The 15,299-nt window shown below is 42.2% G+C and overlaps 1 protein-coding gene across 3 annotated transcripts in view; it reads left to right on the forward strand.

Moving 5' to 3' along the window:
- Positions 1 to 2,069: 2,069 nt before the first annotated feature.
- Positions 2,070 to 15,299, forward strand: part of TDG (thymine DNA glycosylase) — a 31,075-nt gene continuing 17,845 nt past the window's right edge. For 2 of the 3 annotated variants that reach the window (XM_047867523.1, XM_047867522.1), the window contains exons 1-4: positions 2,070 to 2,260; positions 10,671 to 10,813; positions 13,219 to 13,460; positions 14,834 to 14,903. In XM_047867523.1, the coding sequence (XP_047723479.1) occupies positions 2,238 to 2,260; positions 10,671 to 10,813; positions 13,219 to 13,460; positions 14,834 to 14,903 (478 nt within the window). In that variant the 5' untranslated portion in view covers positions 2,070 to 2,237. Of the gene's footprint in view, positions 2,261 to 4,906; positions 5,350 to 10,670; positions 10,814 to 13,218; positions 13,461 to 14,833; positions 14,904 to 15,299 lie in introns of all 3 variants that reach the window. The other variant, XM_047867524.1, reaches the window with a different exon arrangement.

The following is a 15,299-nucleotide window of genomic DNA, read 5'->3' on the forward strand; positions in this document are numbered from 1 at the left end:
CTGCTCCCCAGCATCTCTACCAGGAAACTCTTCCTTTTGCAAGGCAGAACTCAGCAGAGGCCCCTGGTCTTCGGTCATGACTGGAGCTGGCAGACCCAGGACGCACAGCACTCCACAGAAACGCTACATGAGTGAAACGTTGAGTAAAGGTTGCAGCTCTTTATACACATTTTTATTTATTTTTAATTTATTTGAGAGACAGAGACCGTGGGAGAGGGGCAGAGGGAGAGAGAATCTGAAGCAGGCTCCATGTTCAGCATAGAGCCCAACGTGGGCTCAATCCCAGGACCCCGGGATCATGACCTGAGCTGAAATCAAGGGTCGAACACTCAACTGACTGAGCCACCCAGCCACCCCTTTACACACATTTTTAGTCACTAGAATTCTGTCTCTGAAATAACTGAGGTAAACTATCTGCTTTAAAACTTTTCTGGACTGTGGTCCTGAGTGGTTAGAAAAACCAGAAAGAGAGAGAAAAAAGAGAGAGAGAGAGAGAGAATGGGCTGTTGTTCATTCAACAAATCTTCACTGGATATCTACCATAAGTCAGGTTCTGAGTAGTACCTACTAATGGACAGAGCATCTGTAAAAGATCCGAAAAATTTAAAAATATTAAAAGTTTCCTTGAAGCAATTGCTATGATACAAATTAATCATAAATAAATTCTGTATTTACTCATGAAAGCCCCTTGGTGGATCCCAGAGTGATGAGGATACATGAAGCACAGATCATAGTCCCTTCCCAGTCCGTGTTACATTAGTGGGAAATAAACCTTGGTTGCTGTAAACCACTGAGATTCAAAGAGGACTTCAACTACCTCCATTTTGACCACAGTCGGTATTCCCTAAGTGTTTCTTTCCAGCTTATCTCTAAACTCAGCAAAATACTCACAAGGCAATGCATCCCATGCTGAGAACCAAAACTACCCCTCAAGAAATAAGGACTGCCCTGATGCCAACAAGACCTTGTGTGATTGACCTGAGGACAATGATCAGCCTGCCCCTGTCCCACCCCTTATATAAACCTGGAAGTATTTTCAGCCCTTTGAGACGCTAGCCCACTGTATTCCCGGTGTGGGCCTCGGGGAAATAAATTCTTGTTTCACCACCATTCCTATCTCTACCTTTGGATTTTGTCAGCGGTAAATGGCCAAATCTAGACCGTTTGGGACCCTGGAGCTGGGTGCTCTCGCACCGTAGGGCCCAGATTACAAGATTTTGGAGTCATTTGTTACCACAGTCTAGGTAAAGCTAACTAATACAGCAGCCATGTTTTTCATCACGCAAACTAGAGACACAGAAAAGCCTCTCCCCGTTAAGAGTTATTTAGTGAAGTCCTCATACAAACACCGGTGACAATTTGAATACTAATGAAACAAAAATCAGCTGGAAGAGCCATTGAGAAATAAAGCAGAAGGGCTAGTCTGTAACGTAATAAAGAGGCATGGTGCTTAAATGACATCTATCGTACACTTAAAACGTCAATATTTTTGCATATGCAAATTAAAGCAGACATGGGTTCCCGTAAAACTTTACATTTTACGAAACAGTTTTATTAGAGTTACACTCATTTTACAGACTAGTGAACTGATGCGCAATAGTAAATTGATGGTATGGTGACCTCAACTCCCAGGTTTGCTGTCTCCAAAGTCTCTTATTTCCCCCACATCACACTTGATAATTGATACTTGATAATTAACGCAAAACACTGTTTTTTTAATCGGTATAAAACTTGGGGTGGAAAGGCCTGGATAACCCTAATAAGCATAACCATCTCACCTACACATCGTCCCCAAAGGGCATCTCCCACTCGTCACCCCCAACCGCCCACCAGCGACGAATCGGATCGGACAAAAAGCTTACGTCAGCACAGCGCTCCTCATCCCACCGTTTTTGTCCTCCACCCTTCCCGAAAGGCCAAGCGGCGAGCAGAAGAACCAACGAGAGGGGAGCGAACGTGATTGGGTTGCCTGCGTCACGTGACGACCACGAGGCGTAGGATTTGGCTCCGAGCAGACGGAAGCGCCGCGCGTGGGGGGGGGGGGGGGTCAAGACTGGGAGGGGGGGAACTGGAAGCTCCGGGGAGGAGCCTGAGCGTCTGCCGCTGTCTCAGTTCTGCCAGCAATCGTGTCCAGTCTCTGATTATTGTTGTACCGCCGTTGGTACGCCGCGGTACTACGGAGACCAGTCGTTCGCCTGCCCAGCAGGAGTAGCCGCTGACTAGAGCGGCAGCGGGGAATGGAAGCGGAGAACGCGGGCAGGTAAGCCCGGGGCGGAGCGCCGCCCTTCCCCCCAGCGCCCCTCGCGGCGGGGTTGGCCGGCGGGCGCGCGCACGCACGCAGGGGTCTTTAAAGGCCGCGGCCGGAGTACAAAGACCTGTCCTGCGCGTGCGCACTGCCACCCTCCTCGGGCCGCTCGGAAGCGGCGCCACCTGTACCTGTGCCCTTCTTCCGGCCTTCCCGGCATCCAGCCGGCTTTAACAGGCGTTAATAAGCGACCCACAGGGTCCGGTTAATATCTCTTTCCGGTTGTCATTCTTGGCTACGTTTGCCTTCACCCTCCGTTATTAAGCGAAGAGCTGTAAAGATGGAATATCACGCGTATCACTTCTGGAGCTCTAATTTTAAAATTAGTAGTTTTATTGTGGCTTCCTTTCCCGTAGGTTTAGTAAGATCAACGTCAGGGGCCACAAGGTGGATAACATTGCCGTACAAAGTCTCTTGAATTCTGTATTATGACTAATACTCCCAAGTAGTCATCTAAAAATGCTTTCTGGTGATCTTGGGGGGTGAATTTAATCAACTTTTCAGTATGTCCTTTGAGGAGTGTTAGATTCGTGGAGAGAACGTTTGGCAAACGCAGAGATTGCGAGATTCGAACTCCTCGCAGAAAACTAAATGAAAAAAATCATTAGATAGGGTAGCAGGGTCCTTAAGAAAAACTAATGATTTACATTGGAATAAAATTCTGTAAGATCTAATAATTTTCCGGACTCTCCGGGGCCCTGAACTTAGGCAAGACACTTCACTTCTCTGGGCCTGTTCATGTCTGTAAAATAGGACATCTCTGGAATCCAGTTCTGACATGCTGTGAATCTGTGTTACGTGGAAGGGATTAGATCACCAAAACAGTCTTTAGAGGTTAGGAAAGGAGGTGTATAAAGTGTGGTCTTTATCCTGGCTTTTCTGGTCAAGTCCTGAAATAAAGTACTGTACTTCCTTCCCCAAAGAACTTTACACTTAAAAGAATTCACCAGAACTTGTGAAATTCACTCCCACCTTTGCGATCTTACTTCAGATCAGTACTGAAACCTGGTTGAAGTCTACCATCAAATGAATTACACATCAGAAGACTTTGCTCAGTGCTTCAGAGCAAAGTAATAGGTCTCTGGTACGATGTTTACCTAAAATTTGGCTTATATGCTGTCTTAACCCGTCCACAGGGTTATAGATCATTTTTAATTTGACTCACAAAGTTTTAACCTCAGGAAATAGAGAATTTTGTGTTAGTAGTGTAAGGGCTTTATCCTTGGGGATTCTGAGATGACTGAGGCCCCAGAAAATCCTGAGAAAGTGGTTCTCTGTCACTCTTGACTTCATGCTAATCAAGGAGTAGAATGGAATGCCGGATATAATGAATTTACTTTTTATTTTGGAAGAGTAATTTCAAAAAATTCAAAGGAAAAAATTCCGTTAATATGGACTCTTTTTTTAAAAGAGAAGATAGTTCAAGTATCATAACAAATAATGTCTACCCAGAGAGGAAAAAAGGAAGGAGAGGATCAGTATGTGTCTAATGAGCTTTGGCATGGAAAGGACATTTATCAAAAATGGAAAGTAGGGGCGCCTGGGTGGCGCAGTCGGTTAAGCGTCTGACTTCAGCCAGGTCACGATCTCGCGCTCCGTGAGTTCGAGCCCCGCGTCGGGCTCTGGGCTGATGGCTCAGAGCCTGGAGCCTGTTTCCGATTCTGTGTCTCCCTCTCTCTCTGCCCCTCCCCCGTTCATGCTTTGTCTCTCTCTGTCCCAAAAATAAATAAACGTTGAAAAAAAAATTTAAAAAAAAAAAATGGAAAGTAGGATGCCAAATCAAAAATGACTTTGTAAAAGTGTGACATGGGCTACTGAAAATACAGACTGGAAAGGTTAACCCTTAAATGAAATCAGCCTTTCTGGAAATGTTAGGGACCAAAAAGAACTTTTTTAGTTAGGTGTTGACATCGAGGGCAAGAAAGGTTTGGATTTTCTGCCTAGTCCACCGGCATGGTGTTAGTAGATAACAGGAAACAAACATTTGGTTCTAATTTTTCTTATCTCTATGTTAAGAAAAATGATTAGAGACAAGAAATGGCAGAATGAATGTCTTTAAGAGACAAGATCAATGAGGGCATTTAAGAGAACTTTCAGCTGCTCTAAGAGAAATCCAGTTTCTTGGCCTGGATAAATTATATGTCAAATGAGAAGCTACATTACAGCAATCTTTAAGAACTTGCAGATAACAGGAGAGAGACCTGAAGCCTGAAAATAAACACATGAGTTCCTGTTTCTTCCTAGGTGGAGTCTGTCTTCTAATTTATTGACTTTGATCCTAAACAAAATTTTTACTTTTCAGTGGTTATTGAGCATATTTAAAAGGAACCAGTGGCCACTAGGTTACAGTATAATTTGGGAAAAAAGCAAGATGTATCAGGCTAGGTTCATTCCCTTTTGGATAATGATACTGGACTAGACAGCATCAGGATGATGCTGACAGGAGGTATCTAAAAATTTAATCCTGTCCTGCTGTCTTTATTATTATTATTATTATAGCAAAATTATTATATACCAGGCACTGTTTTAAGTGTTTTATATATGTTGACTAATTTAATCCTCATAACCAACAAATTAGGTACAACTATTTCCATTTTGCAGATGTGCAAACTGGGACACAGAGGTTAAGGAACTTGAGCAGAGCTGAAATTTGAACGCAGGCAATGTGGCCCAAAGTCTGCCTCCCTGACAACTGTGCCACATATCACTTCTCTGTGGGCAAGACGAAGACGGACTGATGGCAGTCCAGTTAGGTGGAATCAAAGCTGGTTTACTGCCGAAAGAATCGAGGGCAGGCTGAAGAGAGGTCTATATTGATGTGCCTTGTCGTTCTACCCCAACTTGCTCTTTTCAGCAATTTAACAACTTCCGGTGCTGTTGGAATGCTGATAAACTTGTGAATGACCCAACTCTGGAAGAAGTTTGTGGAATTGGTAGTTGAAATCAGAATCCATATCCTAACAGCTGGAGTGTTGAATCATCTTTTACCAAAAGAGGCACAGTTCTGTGCTGAGGTGCAGAAGTATCAGTGATGTGAGGGAGAGGTAATAAAAGGGCAGTTTTCATTGACGTTAAACTCAGTTTGAATCAACAGTATAATGTGGGTTCTAGTAAAGTTAATGTAATGGATTCTGCAGTAGGACTCCAGGATGAGGAAGCTGAGCCCTGCTCGGTTTCAGGATGATGAAGCTGTATCTGGAGAATTTTTATTTTGTTTTCTTTTAAGCACCAAAAAATGACAAAGTAGTGTAGAAACTTGAAGTCATACTATATGAAGAAGAGTTGAATGAATTGGGGACTCTGGCTTGTTCTAAATCTTTGTATTTATAGTTTCTAGTAGACTATGTACAGTAAATACCCAGTAATGTGTGGTGAATACACACAGTTCCACTTTGCAATATTAAGTGTAGTCTTTAAATAGTTATGACCGTATTCCATTGTAGTTTATATACCTAATTCTCTTTAGTTGAGAATTTAGATTATTTAGCACTAATTTTGTGTGTGTGTGAGTGTTTTATTTTGTTCTGTTTTGTTTTGTTGGGGGAGGGAGAGAGGGAGGGAGGGAGGGAGGGAGGGAGAGAGAGAGAGAGAGAGAGAGAGAGAGAGAGAGAGAGAGAATCTTAGGCAGGCTCCACACTCAGCACGGAACTTGAGGCAGAGCTTGATCCGCAACCCTCTGGTCATGACCTGAGCTGAAATCAGGAGTCAGATGCTCAACCGACTGAGCCACCCAGGCACCCCATTGATTATTATTTTGTAATTATTCAGTGTTGTATAATCATATTAATATGAATATTAAGTGAATAATAATATGAATATTATTAATATGAATATTAAGTGAAAATATTAAAATATTGCTATGAATTGTGTTCTTCTAAGATGCCTGTGTTGAAACCTAATCCCCGATGTAATGGTATTTGGAGGTGGGGCCCTCATGAATGGGATTAGTGCCCTTTTAAAAGAGGTCCTAGAGGTCCCTCACCTCTTCCATTTTGTGAAGATACAGCAAGAAGGCCACCCCTAAGAACCAGGAAGTAGGCTCTCAGCGGACACTAAATGGTGTTTTGTTGTAGCAGCCCAAGAGGACTAAGACAAATGTATATAGAAAAGAGCAACTTAAATCTTTAAAATAGTGGAAAATACCTGAGTATTAAAGAAGTTGGAGGTGTTCATTTTAGAGAAAACCTTAAAGAGTTAGTTTTTGAAGTACAGCAAAATCTGAATTAATTGGACTCCTCAGTCAGCTGTGTGTGTGTGTGTGTGTGTGTGTGTGTGTGTGTTTTAAGTAAGACTGTTGTACACAATTCATTAGGAAAATACACAGTATATCAATTTCAGACGGCTGTAAAAACCAGTGCTTTGGGCACTGATGTTCAAGGGAAAGGGTGTGCATCTCTGATTTGGTCTTGTCTGATATCTCTGCCGTGTGCTTCCCTGCTCAGATGCCCTCTACCCTCATGCCACTGGGGATCATGCCAGAGATCGTATCTGAGAAAGCAAGACCCAGTTTTGTTTGCCTGTGTCTCTGTTGGGTAATACTGATTGTGTTTATATTGTTGTATATCGACATGGATGTCATATCTAATTTTGGGGGCGGTTGTCTCTTAAGTTATGACTTGATGGGAGGCGTAAGGTTGCTAGTGAGGCTTCTGTCTCTAGTAGCATCCAAGCAGAAAGACTAAGACTCGCTAGGGAACTAATTGCTGGCTGCCCTGGGGTGTGACTACATCATACTTCCAGACTGAAAGACCCAGCAAGGCCAGAATTCAAGGAAATGTGTGCTAGGTCCTGGCACTGCCTTTGCCAGAAGCAGAACAGGCACCAAAGAACCCGAGCGGAAGAGACAATCTTACTACCTTAGCTGAGTTTCACACATTTCTGGATAATGAAGAGACCTGTATTCATCGGGGTGGGTAACCATGGAGGGCTAGTCAAGGGTGTGGTTGGCCTGTGATGCTTTTTGGAGGAGTGAAAAATGAGTAGATGTCCTCCCGCCCTCCAAAAAGGGGGGTGTGAATGGAGCCTAGGAGAGAGGAAGGGGCGAGCTTCAGGCAAAGGAGAGGCACAGAACAGTGTGGGAACAAACCAATGATAGGGAAGAAAAGTGAGCAAGGGGAAATAAGATCATCCCTCATGCTTGGAAATTTGATACCAAATTTGAGTTACAGAAAATAAAAACTCTGGGATCTGGACAGATTTGGTCCCATTTCCTGTACATCGTCCACATATGTGAAAATCATTTTCATGGTGAGAGAAGGAGTCCGAGAGGAGGAGTGATGACCAAGTGCTCTTGTGTCGGTGTCCTTCGCACAGAGAAAACAAGCCTTGTAAAGTTGGCGTGATTCTGAATTACAAAGGGGCAAGTGTATATAAATACAACAAATGTATTAAATATCTTCTAATTAAGGTTGAACAGGTTTATGCTGCTTACAGTTGTAATTATCGCTGGATAATAGGAAATTGAGTTATCTAGAACTCTAGTTTCCTAGCTTTGAAGTCCTTGAAGGTTTTTTGCTTGCTTCTGCCAAATAATAAGAGTGTTGTGTCGCACTCTCTTTCCTTTTGTTCTGTTAGGAAGCCGTTGAGATGATAAGACTGAATTTAATACTCAAGATAGTGTATTACCTTAGAACTTACACATCGTATTTCTCATTTCTTTATTTTTCTATTTCTGTTCTATTTTAACTTCCTGTAAAGTACCAGAGGTCATTTTTAGAAACATTAAGGGACACGCTGATATTATAGATAAGTTTCTCAATTTCTTTCAAAATTGATATATATCTCTAAAATAACACTTCTGGGTTTTTTTCTTCCTTTTCATTTTTTTCCTCAGCCAACTGATTTCTAAACTTAATTTTCAGGTTCTGCACTTCACATCTAAGTATGACCCTGAAATACGCGAAAGCCACATTTTGGAAATTTGTTTTTTAAAGTTCAGAATCCTTTTGCCATGTAAAATCTTCCTAAATTAAATACTTTAAGTTTGGACTTTGTGAAGTGCTTGAAATGGGACACATCTGTGAAACTCTTGAGAGTGGTGGCCAGAAACATGGGCGAGGGTGGAAGGTTGTCTTCTTGACAGTGTGACAGACTAAGAGGAGACGTCCTGCATTCTTTGGCCGCTCGCTTATTGTGACTTAACTGCGGCTGGCCTCAATCAAAGGTTACAGTTCATTGTGCTGGAATATCCGAAGGGTAACAATACAAGATCTCTCAATGTAACCTAGCAATATCTGACCCCTCCTTAGAGTATTTGAGTAATAAACACTGAACAACCAATGATTTTACAGCTCATCAAAAGGAGCTATGATTATTATTAAAGAAAAGTGTGGTGGAAAAAGAGGACATTTTACTTTGTGCCAAGCATGATTTAAGCGCTTTTCTTCAACTTTTACATTTGAGATTCTAGGACTTGTCTACATATTTTCCCAACATGCAGCCTTAGGTTGCAATACTGTTTCGTGTTCCTTTCTACTTTAAAGTCTGTATTAAACATTTTCTGTGCTTTAAAAAATATCAGTACATTAATTTTTCTGCATAGTCTTTTCATGTTACTAGACTAAAGTTTACTGGATTGTCGTACCTATTTTTTATGTAACTGGAAACAATATATTTAAAGAAGTAAAAGTCTTAAGATATAGTGTAATACCTTTCTAATTCTTAACCTTTTCTTTAACAGCTTACCCTTGAAGATAGCTTGAAGCTAAAATTCCTCTCCAGTGGTTTGTCCATTAGGATTTGGCCCCTGTCTTTGAGCGTCTGGGATTTCAGCCTGGGCACCCACAGATAGTCTCTTACCCTGTGTCTGCTTCGGCCATTTAAGCTTCTGCTTTAGTTTGCCTCCCCCGCCATCCCAACCATTTTATTAAGATATGATTTATGCATAATAAGATTCATTCACATAAAATGTACTAGTTTATCTTATTTATGTATTTATTCATTTGAACGAGCAAGCGGGAGAGGGGCAAAGAGAGAGGGAGCCTGGCTCCTGAAGCCTCCTGAAGCAGGCTCCAGGCTCTGAGCTGCCAGCACAGACCCCAACTCGGGGCTCAAACTCACAAGCCTCTAGATCAAGACCTGAGCCAAAGTCGAACCAACTGCACACCTAGGCGTCCCTAGCTTTTCTTTTTAATCTCTACTTTCTGAGCTTCCCCTTTTCTTTCTCCATAACTAATAAGTGAGTAGCTTGCCACAGAAAACGACTTTTCTTTCCAAATGGTAAATGACACTGACCCATTTTATTTCCTAGTGTTTTCCTTCCCGTTGTGTATGTAATAGCATCGTTTGGCATTAGATGTAACTTGAGTTTCAGAAAATACATGTTTGCTTCCGTAGCTTTTATGCTGTAGGCAGCAGTGTGAGACAGTGATGGGTAGTCATGAGAAATTGGTTTTGGCCATTGTTTTTTGTGTTCCTTATATTGAACTGAGTACTTGTAACAAAGTCTGAAAGATGTTCAGAGAAGAGATTTAAAGTGTTTTTTTTCCCCATAAATTCACAGATATGTGCAAAATGTCCATTTCTAGCCCTCATCTAGTGGTAAAAACCCAGCAACAATTTAAAACCAGATCCAATGCATAAATCATTAAATAGGCAAATAAACCAAAAGAGAACCTTAAGTAGATTGGAGGGAAGGCAGGAATGGGGAGTTGTTGGTCGAAGGAGAAAAACTTCCAGTTATAAGATGACCACGTTTTAGGGATCTAATGTACATGGTGGTGATTAGAGCTAATAATACCTTGCTACATACTTGAAAGTTGATAAGAGAGTAGATTTTAAATGTTCTCATTACAAAAAAGAAATGGTAATTATGTGACGTGATGGAGGTATTAGCTAAGACTTAGTAATCATTTTGCAAAATATGTATCAAATCAAAACGTCATATACTTTTAACTTACACATTTCATGTCCGTTGTATCTCAGTAAAGCTGGGTGGGGTTAGGTTGGAGAGGATCTTATGACCAAAGAATTAAATGTGAAGATAGAGACAAACTGTTTGTATGGACACTTTAACCCTGTATGAGCTGCTGTGCCTTTTAAGTCTCTCTGCTAGCAAATTCCCATGATCTCATTTCAGAGAAAGCACAGGCTGACTTGACAGGACTGGTAAGTTTTATTGCTGACACATCTTGTCATTAATCAGTGGGAGAGTTCCTTAATATTGGTTAATAGGCACAAAGTAAAAATCGGGTGAATACACACATTTTAGGAATAGACCTTCCTCCTCCCTTTGCCCCTATTATCAACTCTATATATTACAGTCTGACCACACAGTGTTTGGATCCTAAAGGTTTTTAAAGCTCATCGTTTAAACTTCTAGTCGGGTAATTTTATTGCCATGTCTTGTACTTAATTGTTCTTTCAGCTACTCCCTTCAGCAAGCTCAAGCTTTTTATACATTCCCATTTCAACAAATGATGGCTGAAGCTCCTGATATGAATGTTATGGACGAACAGCAAATGCCAGCGGAAGTTCCAGAACCAGTGCCTGCTCAGGAACCTGTACAAGGTAGTTTTCATCAGGATAGTTGAGAAAAGTAGCTATTGGATTGGCCAGCCTATGTAAGAAGGGGTCTAATGAAGAATTTTTATTTTATTTTAGTATTTAAAACGTTAACCACTTTTTAAGTATATGCCAGGCACTGTGATACATTTGGGGGAATAAAAGAACATGGATCCTGCCCTCAAATAGCTCATAATCTAGTAGGAGAAAATAGTAAGTAAACACATGGTATGCTTTAAGCACACAGTGGTGAAGAGGGGCACAGGGTGCTGTGAGAGCTCATAGGGTTGACACTAACTCGGACCGAGGTTCAGAAGCAGCTTCCCAGAGCTCTGGAAGTCAAGGGTGAGGAGACTTTATCCCCACGAAGAATGGGGTGGGGAACATTCCTGGCCTAGGGAATAGCATGGGCAAAAGACAGATGTGAAGAATCATGACAGTTAAAAAGTAGTTATTCTGTGTCTTTGGGAGTCTGGTATACAGCAAAAAAATAGTGATCAATGAGGCTGGAAAGTGCCTTGTAACTCGAAGAATGTATGTTCTTTCCTGAAGGTGGTAGGGAGCTTTTGAGAGAATGGAAGCAGAGGGTGACTTAAACAGAGTCACATTCTGAAAGTCAGCCTGGGAAAAATTATAGAGGATAGAATGGATGGTAGGGAGTAAGGCAGAATTTGGAGGCAAAAAGTGGATTTGAGACTGAATAATCTGAGGATGAAATGAGGGAGACCTGAGGGGATGGAGAGAAGAAGGTAATGGTTTTCTCCAGTGTAGCAGTATCGTATGAGAAATGTGTTCAAGAGTTTCATCTTATGATTCCAGAAACACATCTGACTCCACTGCATTGGAGATACCCCTGCCGATGACTCTCCTATTTTTCTGGGCTGGCAGCACTGGGACTTCCCAGCTACAGGCCAGTGGAGGTGGATCCCTTCGCGTAGAGAGTGGCTAAATCAGTGTGGGGTAGAAGAGAGGAAGGACAGGATGCTGGGTTAGGGAACTGCCTAATGGTAGTAGAATGGAGGAGGGGCCTAAGAAATTAAGAGAGATGTTAAACAAGGGTAAGAAAAGCAAACCTTCCTATTGGGTAACAGTAACTCTAGGTCAGTTGTTCTTGACTGGGCGTGTTTCCCGTCCCTCCCCCCCCCCCCCCCCCCAAGGGACATTGGGCAGTATCTGGAGACAACTTTGATTGTCATGATTGGCAGGGTGCTACTGGCATCTATTGAGTAGACGTCAAGGTTGCTGTTAAACATTCAGTAATATACAGGACAACCCTGTATATTACTTAAACAGAGTAGCATTCTACCAAAATCATTCAACCTAAAATGTTAGTAGTGCTGAGATTGAAAAGCTCTGCTTTAGGTCCTAAGACATCCCTGGTCTTGCCTATTTTTTCTTTTTTCTTTTCTGTTTTTTGAAGTTTATTCATTTATTTTGAATGTGCAAGAGAGAGCGAGGGAGGGGCAGAAAGAGGGTGAGAGAGTTCCAAGCAGGCTCCACACTATCAGCACAGAGCCCAACTTGGGCCTCAAACTCTCACGAACTGTGAGATCATGACCTGAGCCGAAACTAAGAGTCCGGACACTTAATTGACTGAGCCACCCACATGCCCCCCTGGTGTTGCCTTTTTTTTTTTTTTTAATTAATTAATTTTTTAACATTTATTTATTTTTGAGAGCACGAGCCAGAGAGGGGCAGAGAAAGAGAGAGGAAACACAGAATCCAAAGCAGGCTCCAGGCCTTGAGCTGTTAGCACAAAGCTCCATGTGGGGCTTGAACCCACGAACTGTGAGATCATGACCTGAGCCAAAGTCAGATGCTTAATCAACTGAGCCACCCAGGTGCCCCCCTGGTCTTGCCTTTTGAAGACTACTTTCCCGCCCAGAGATTTCATCTTCAGCATCTCTAAATTCACCTCTTTGGCTGTGTGTGGAACAGAATACACTCATCTCTAAAACAAGCCCACAAGCCATTTGAGGTTTTCTATTGCTGGAAATTATGGGAAAATCGAGTTAAAAGGTTCCCTTCCTCCCTATTTTTTGCTCTATTTATTTTCTCGTTTATTGCGCTGTTTATGTATTTACATGTAGAATTTCTATAAAATAGGACCTGAATGCTTTAAATCCCTGGGGAGATCAAGATGACAGGGAAGAGTCCATGGGAAATCAATCTATGATCATTATGTACATTTCATCCTGAGAACAGCTAGCAGAGGAAGGAGGGCAGGGTTTAGGGCCTCGAGAACCCCGTCCTAAGATGAAGGAAGAGGGAGGGTACTGCAGAGGATGGTGAGGCTGGGAGATAGGAGAAGGTAGCAAGGGCGTCGATGGGGTGACTCTACTGGGAAAGCTGCCTGATGTTCTTAAGTTATGTTTTTCTGCATCTACTTCACTGAAATTACTGTGTTTCAGAGACTCCAAAAGGAAGGAAAAGAAAACCCAGAGCAACGGCACCAAAAAAACCAGTAGAACCCAAAAAGCCTGTTGAGGCCAAAAAATCTGGCAAGTCCACAAAATCAAAAGAAAAGCAAGAAAAAATTACGGACACATTTAAAGTGAAAAGAAAGGTAGACCGTTTTAATGGTGTTTCAGAAGCTGAACTTCTAACCAAGACCCTCCCGGACATTTTGACTTTCAATCTGGACATTGTGATTGTAAGAATTTAAAAAAAATTTTTTTTTTTCAACATTTATTTATTTTTGGGACAGAGAGAGACAGAGCATGAGCAGGGGAGGGGCAGAGAGAGAGGGAGACACAGAATCAGAAACAGGCTCCAGGCTCTGAGCCGTCAGCCCAGAGCCTGACGCGGGGCTCGAACTCACGGACTGTGAGATCGTGACCTGGCTGAAGTCGGATGCTTAACCGACTGCGCCACCCAGGCGCCCCATGATTGTAAGAATTTTTGTCCTCATTTGGTTTTATAAATAGTATTGGTGAATTAAATTTACATAACCTCTGTTCTTGCAAATAGCATTTTGTTGAACCATTTCTAAGAATCCTTTTGGTAGTAAATGGTGTCATTTTGTCACCTTCATAAGGTTGTGGGCACGTATGGATGTATTTAAGAGGATGGGCTCCAGAGTATGGCTGTCTGGTTTCAGGTCTTGCCGTGTGGGTATGACCTTGAACAAGCCTTAACCTTCCTAATCACCAAGTTTCCTTATTGGTGAAGCAGGGGTGATAATAGTACCTTCCTCATAGGATTGCAGTTAGGTAGAATAATCCACGTGAATCACTTAGATTGCACATTACGTGTGAGTTCTCCATAAGTGATAGTACTGATTTTGAGCTCTGATTTTTGTCAGTAACTGTAAGAAACATCAGCATGCAAACAACTGTAAATGACGTGGAGTGAGCGGCTTGGTGGGAGTGGAGAAGCAGGCTGTGGCTGGACCTGGGCTCAGCTGATCGGTTGCTCTAGGACCTCTCTCTTTCCAGTCCGGTTGGGTGGAGGTGGGGGCTTGGGGACACGAGGGAGTCACACTGTTTTTTATCTCTAAAATTTATTTTTGTTTTACTTTTTTTTTTTTTTTTTTTTTGCATTGAAGTATAGTTGACACACATCCATTAGTTTCAGGTGTCCAACATGGTGATTTAACAAGTTTATTCATTATGCTGTGCTGACGGCAAGCGTAGCCGCCATCCCTCACCATACGCTGTTGCCATGCCGTCGACCCTGGTCCCCATGCTGTGCCTCCCACTCTCCTTCACCCGTTTTGCCTGTCTCCCCTGCCTCTGGCCACCACCAGTTTGTTCTCTGTATTGATGGTCTGCTTCTGCCTTTTTTTTTTTTTAAACTGGTTTTTCAAAACAGCAGCGACACTTTTGATATAAAGGGAATTTTTTTTTCCCTCGAAATGAAATACTTTATTCAGATCAAAAATAGGTACTTGATAAACGGGATTGCCGATGATGCCGGATTAAATTTTTATTTTAATAAATTTAGTTTTGTCCATCACTGCTCCACAGAAGCCCTCAGGCGTAAACCCTACTTTTCAAGACTTAAGTGTATAAACATTTTTTGCAGATTGGCATAAACCCGGGACTAATGGCAGCTTACAAAGGGCATCATTACCCTGGACCTGGAAACCATTTTTGTAAGTAGTTCTTGCCTTTATTTTTTTACTTTTAAACTAGATATCTTTGTTAATAGTTTGGGGTTTTTTTTTTTTTCCTTTTTAGCCAAACTGTGTGGGTTTTTTTGTTTTTAAGTTTATTTTGAGGGGAGGGGGAAGAGCACAAGCGGGGGAGGGGCAGAGAGAGACAGAATCCTAAGCAGGCTCTGTGCTGAGCATTGAGCCCCCAACCAAGGGCTCGACCCCACAAACTGTGAGATCGTGACCTGAGTGGAAATCTAGAGGACGCTCAACCAGCTGAGTCACCCAGAGCCCCCAGACACAAACGTGTTTTCTGTGCATGCGTGCACAAAAATAAAAGGCTTGAAAAAGATATGTCACTGTTCATGTTTTGGTGTAAGAGAACGGAGGGGCAAG

The sequence above is a fragment of the Prionailurus viverrinus genome, chromosome B4 (assembly GCF_022837055.1).
Source record: "Prionailurus viverrinus isolate Anna chromosome B4, UM_Priviv_1.0, whole genome shotgun sequence".
Classification (NCBI taxonomy): domain Eukaryota; kingdom Metazoa; phylum Chordata; class Mammalia; order Carnivora; family Felidae; genus Prionailurus; species Prionailurus viverrinus.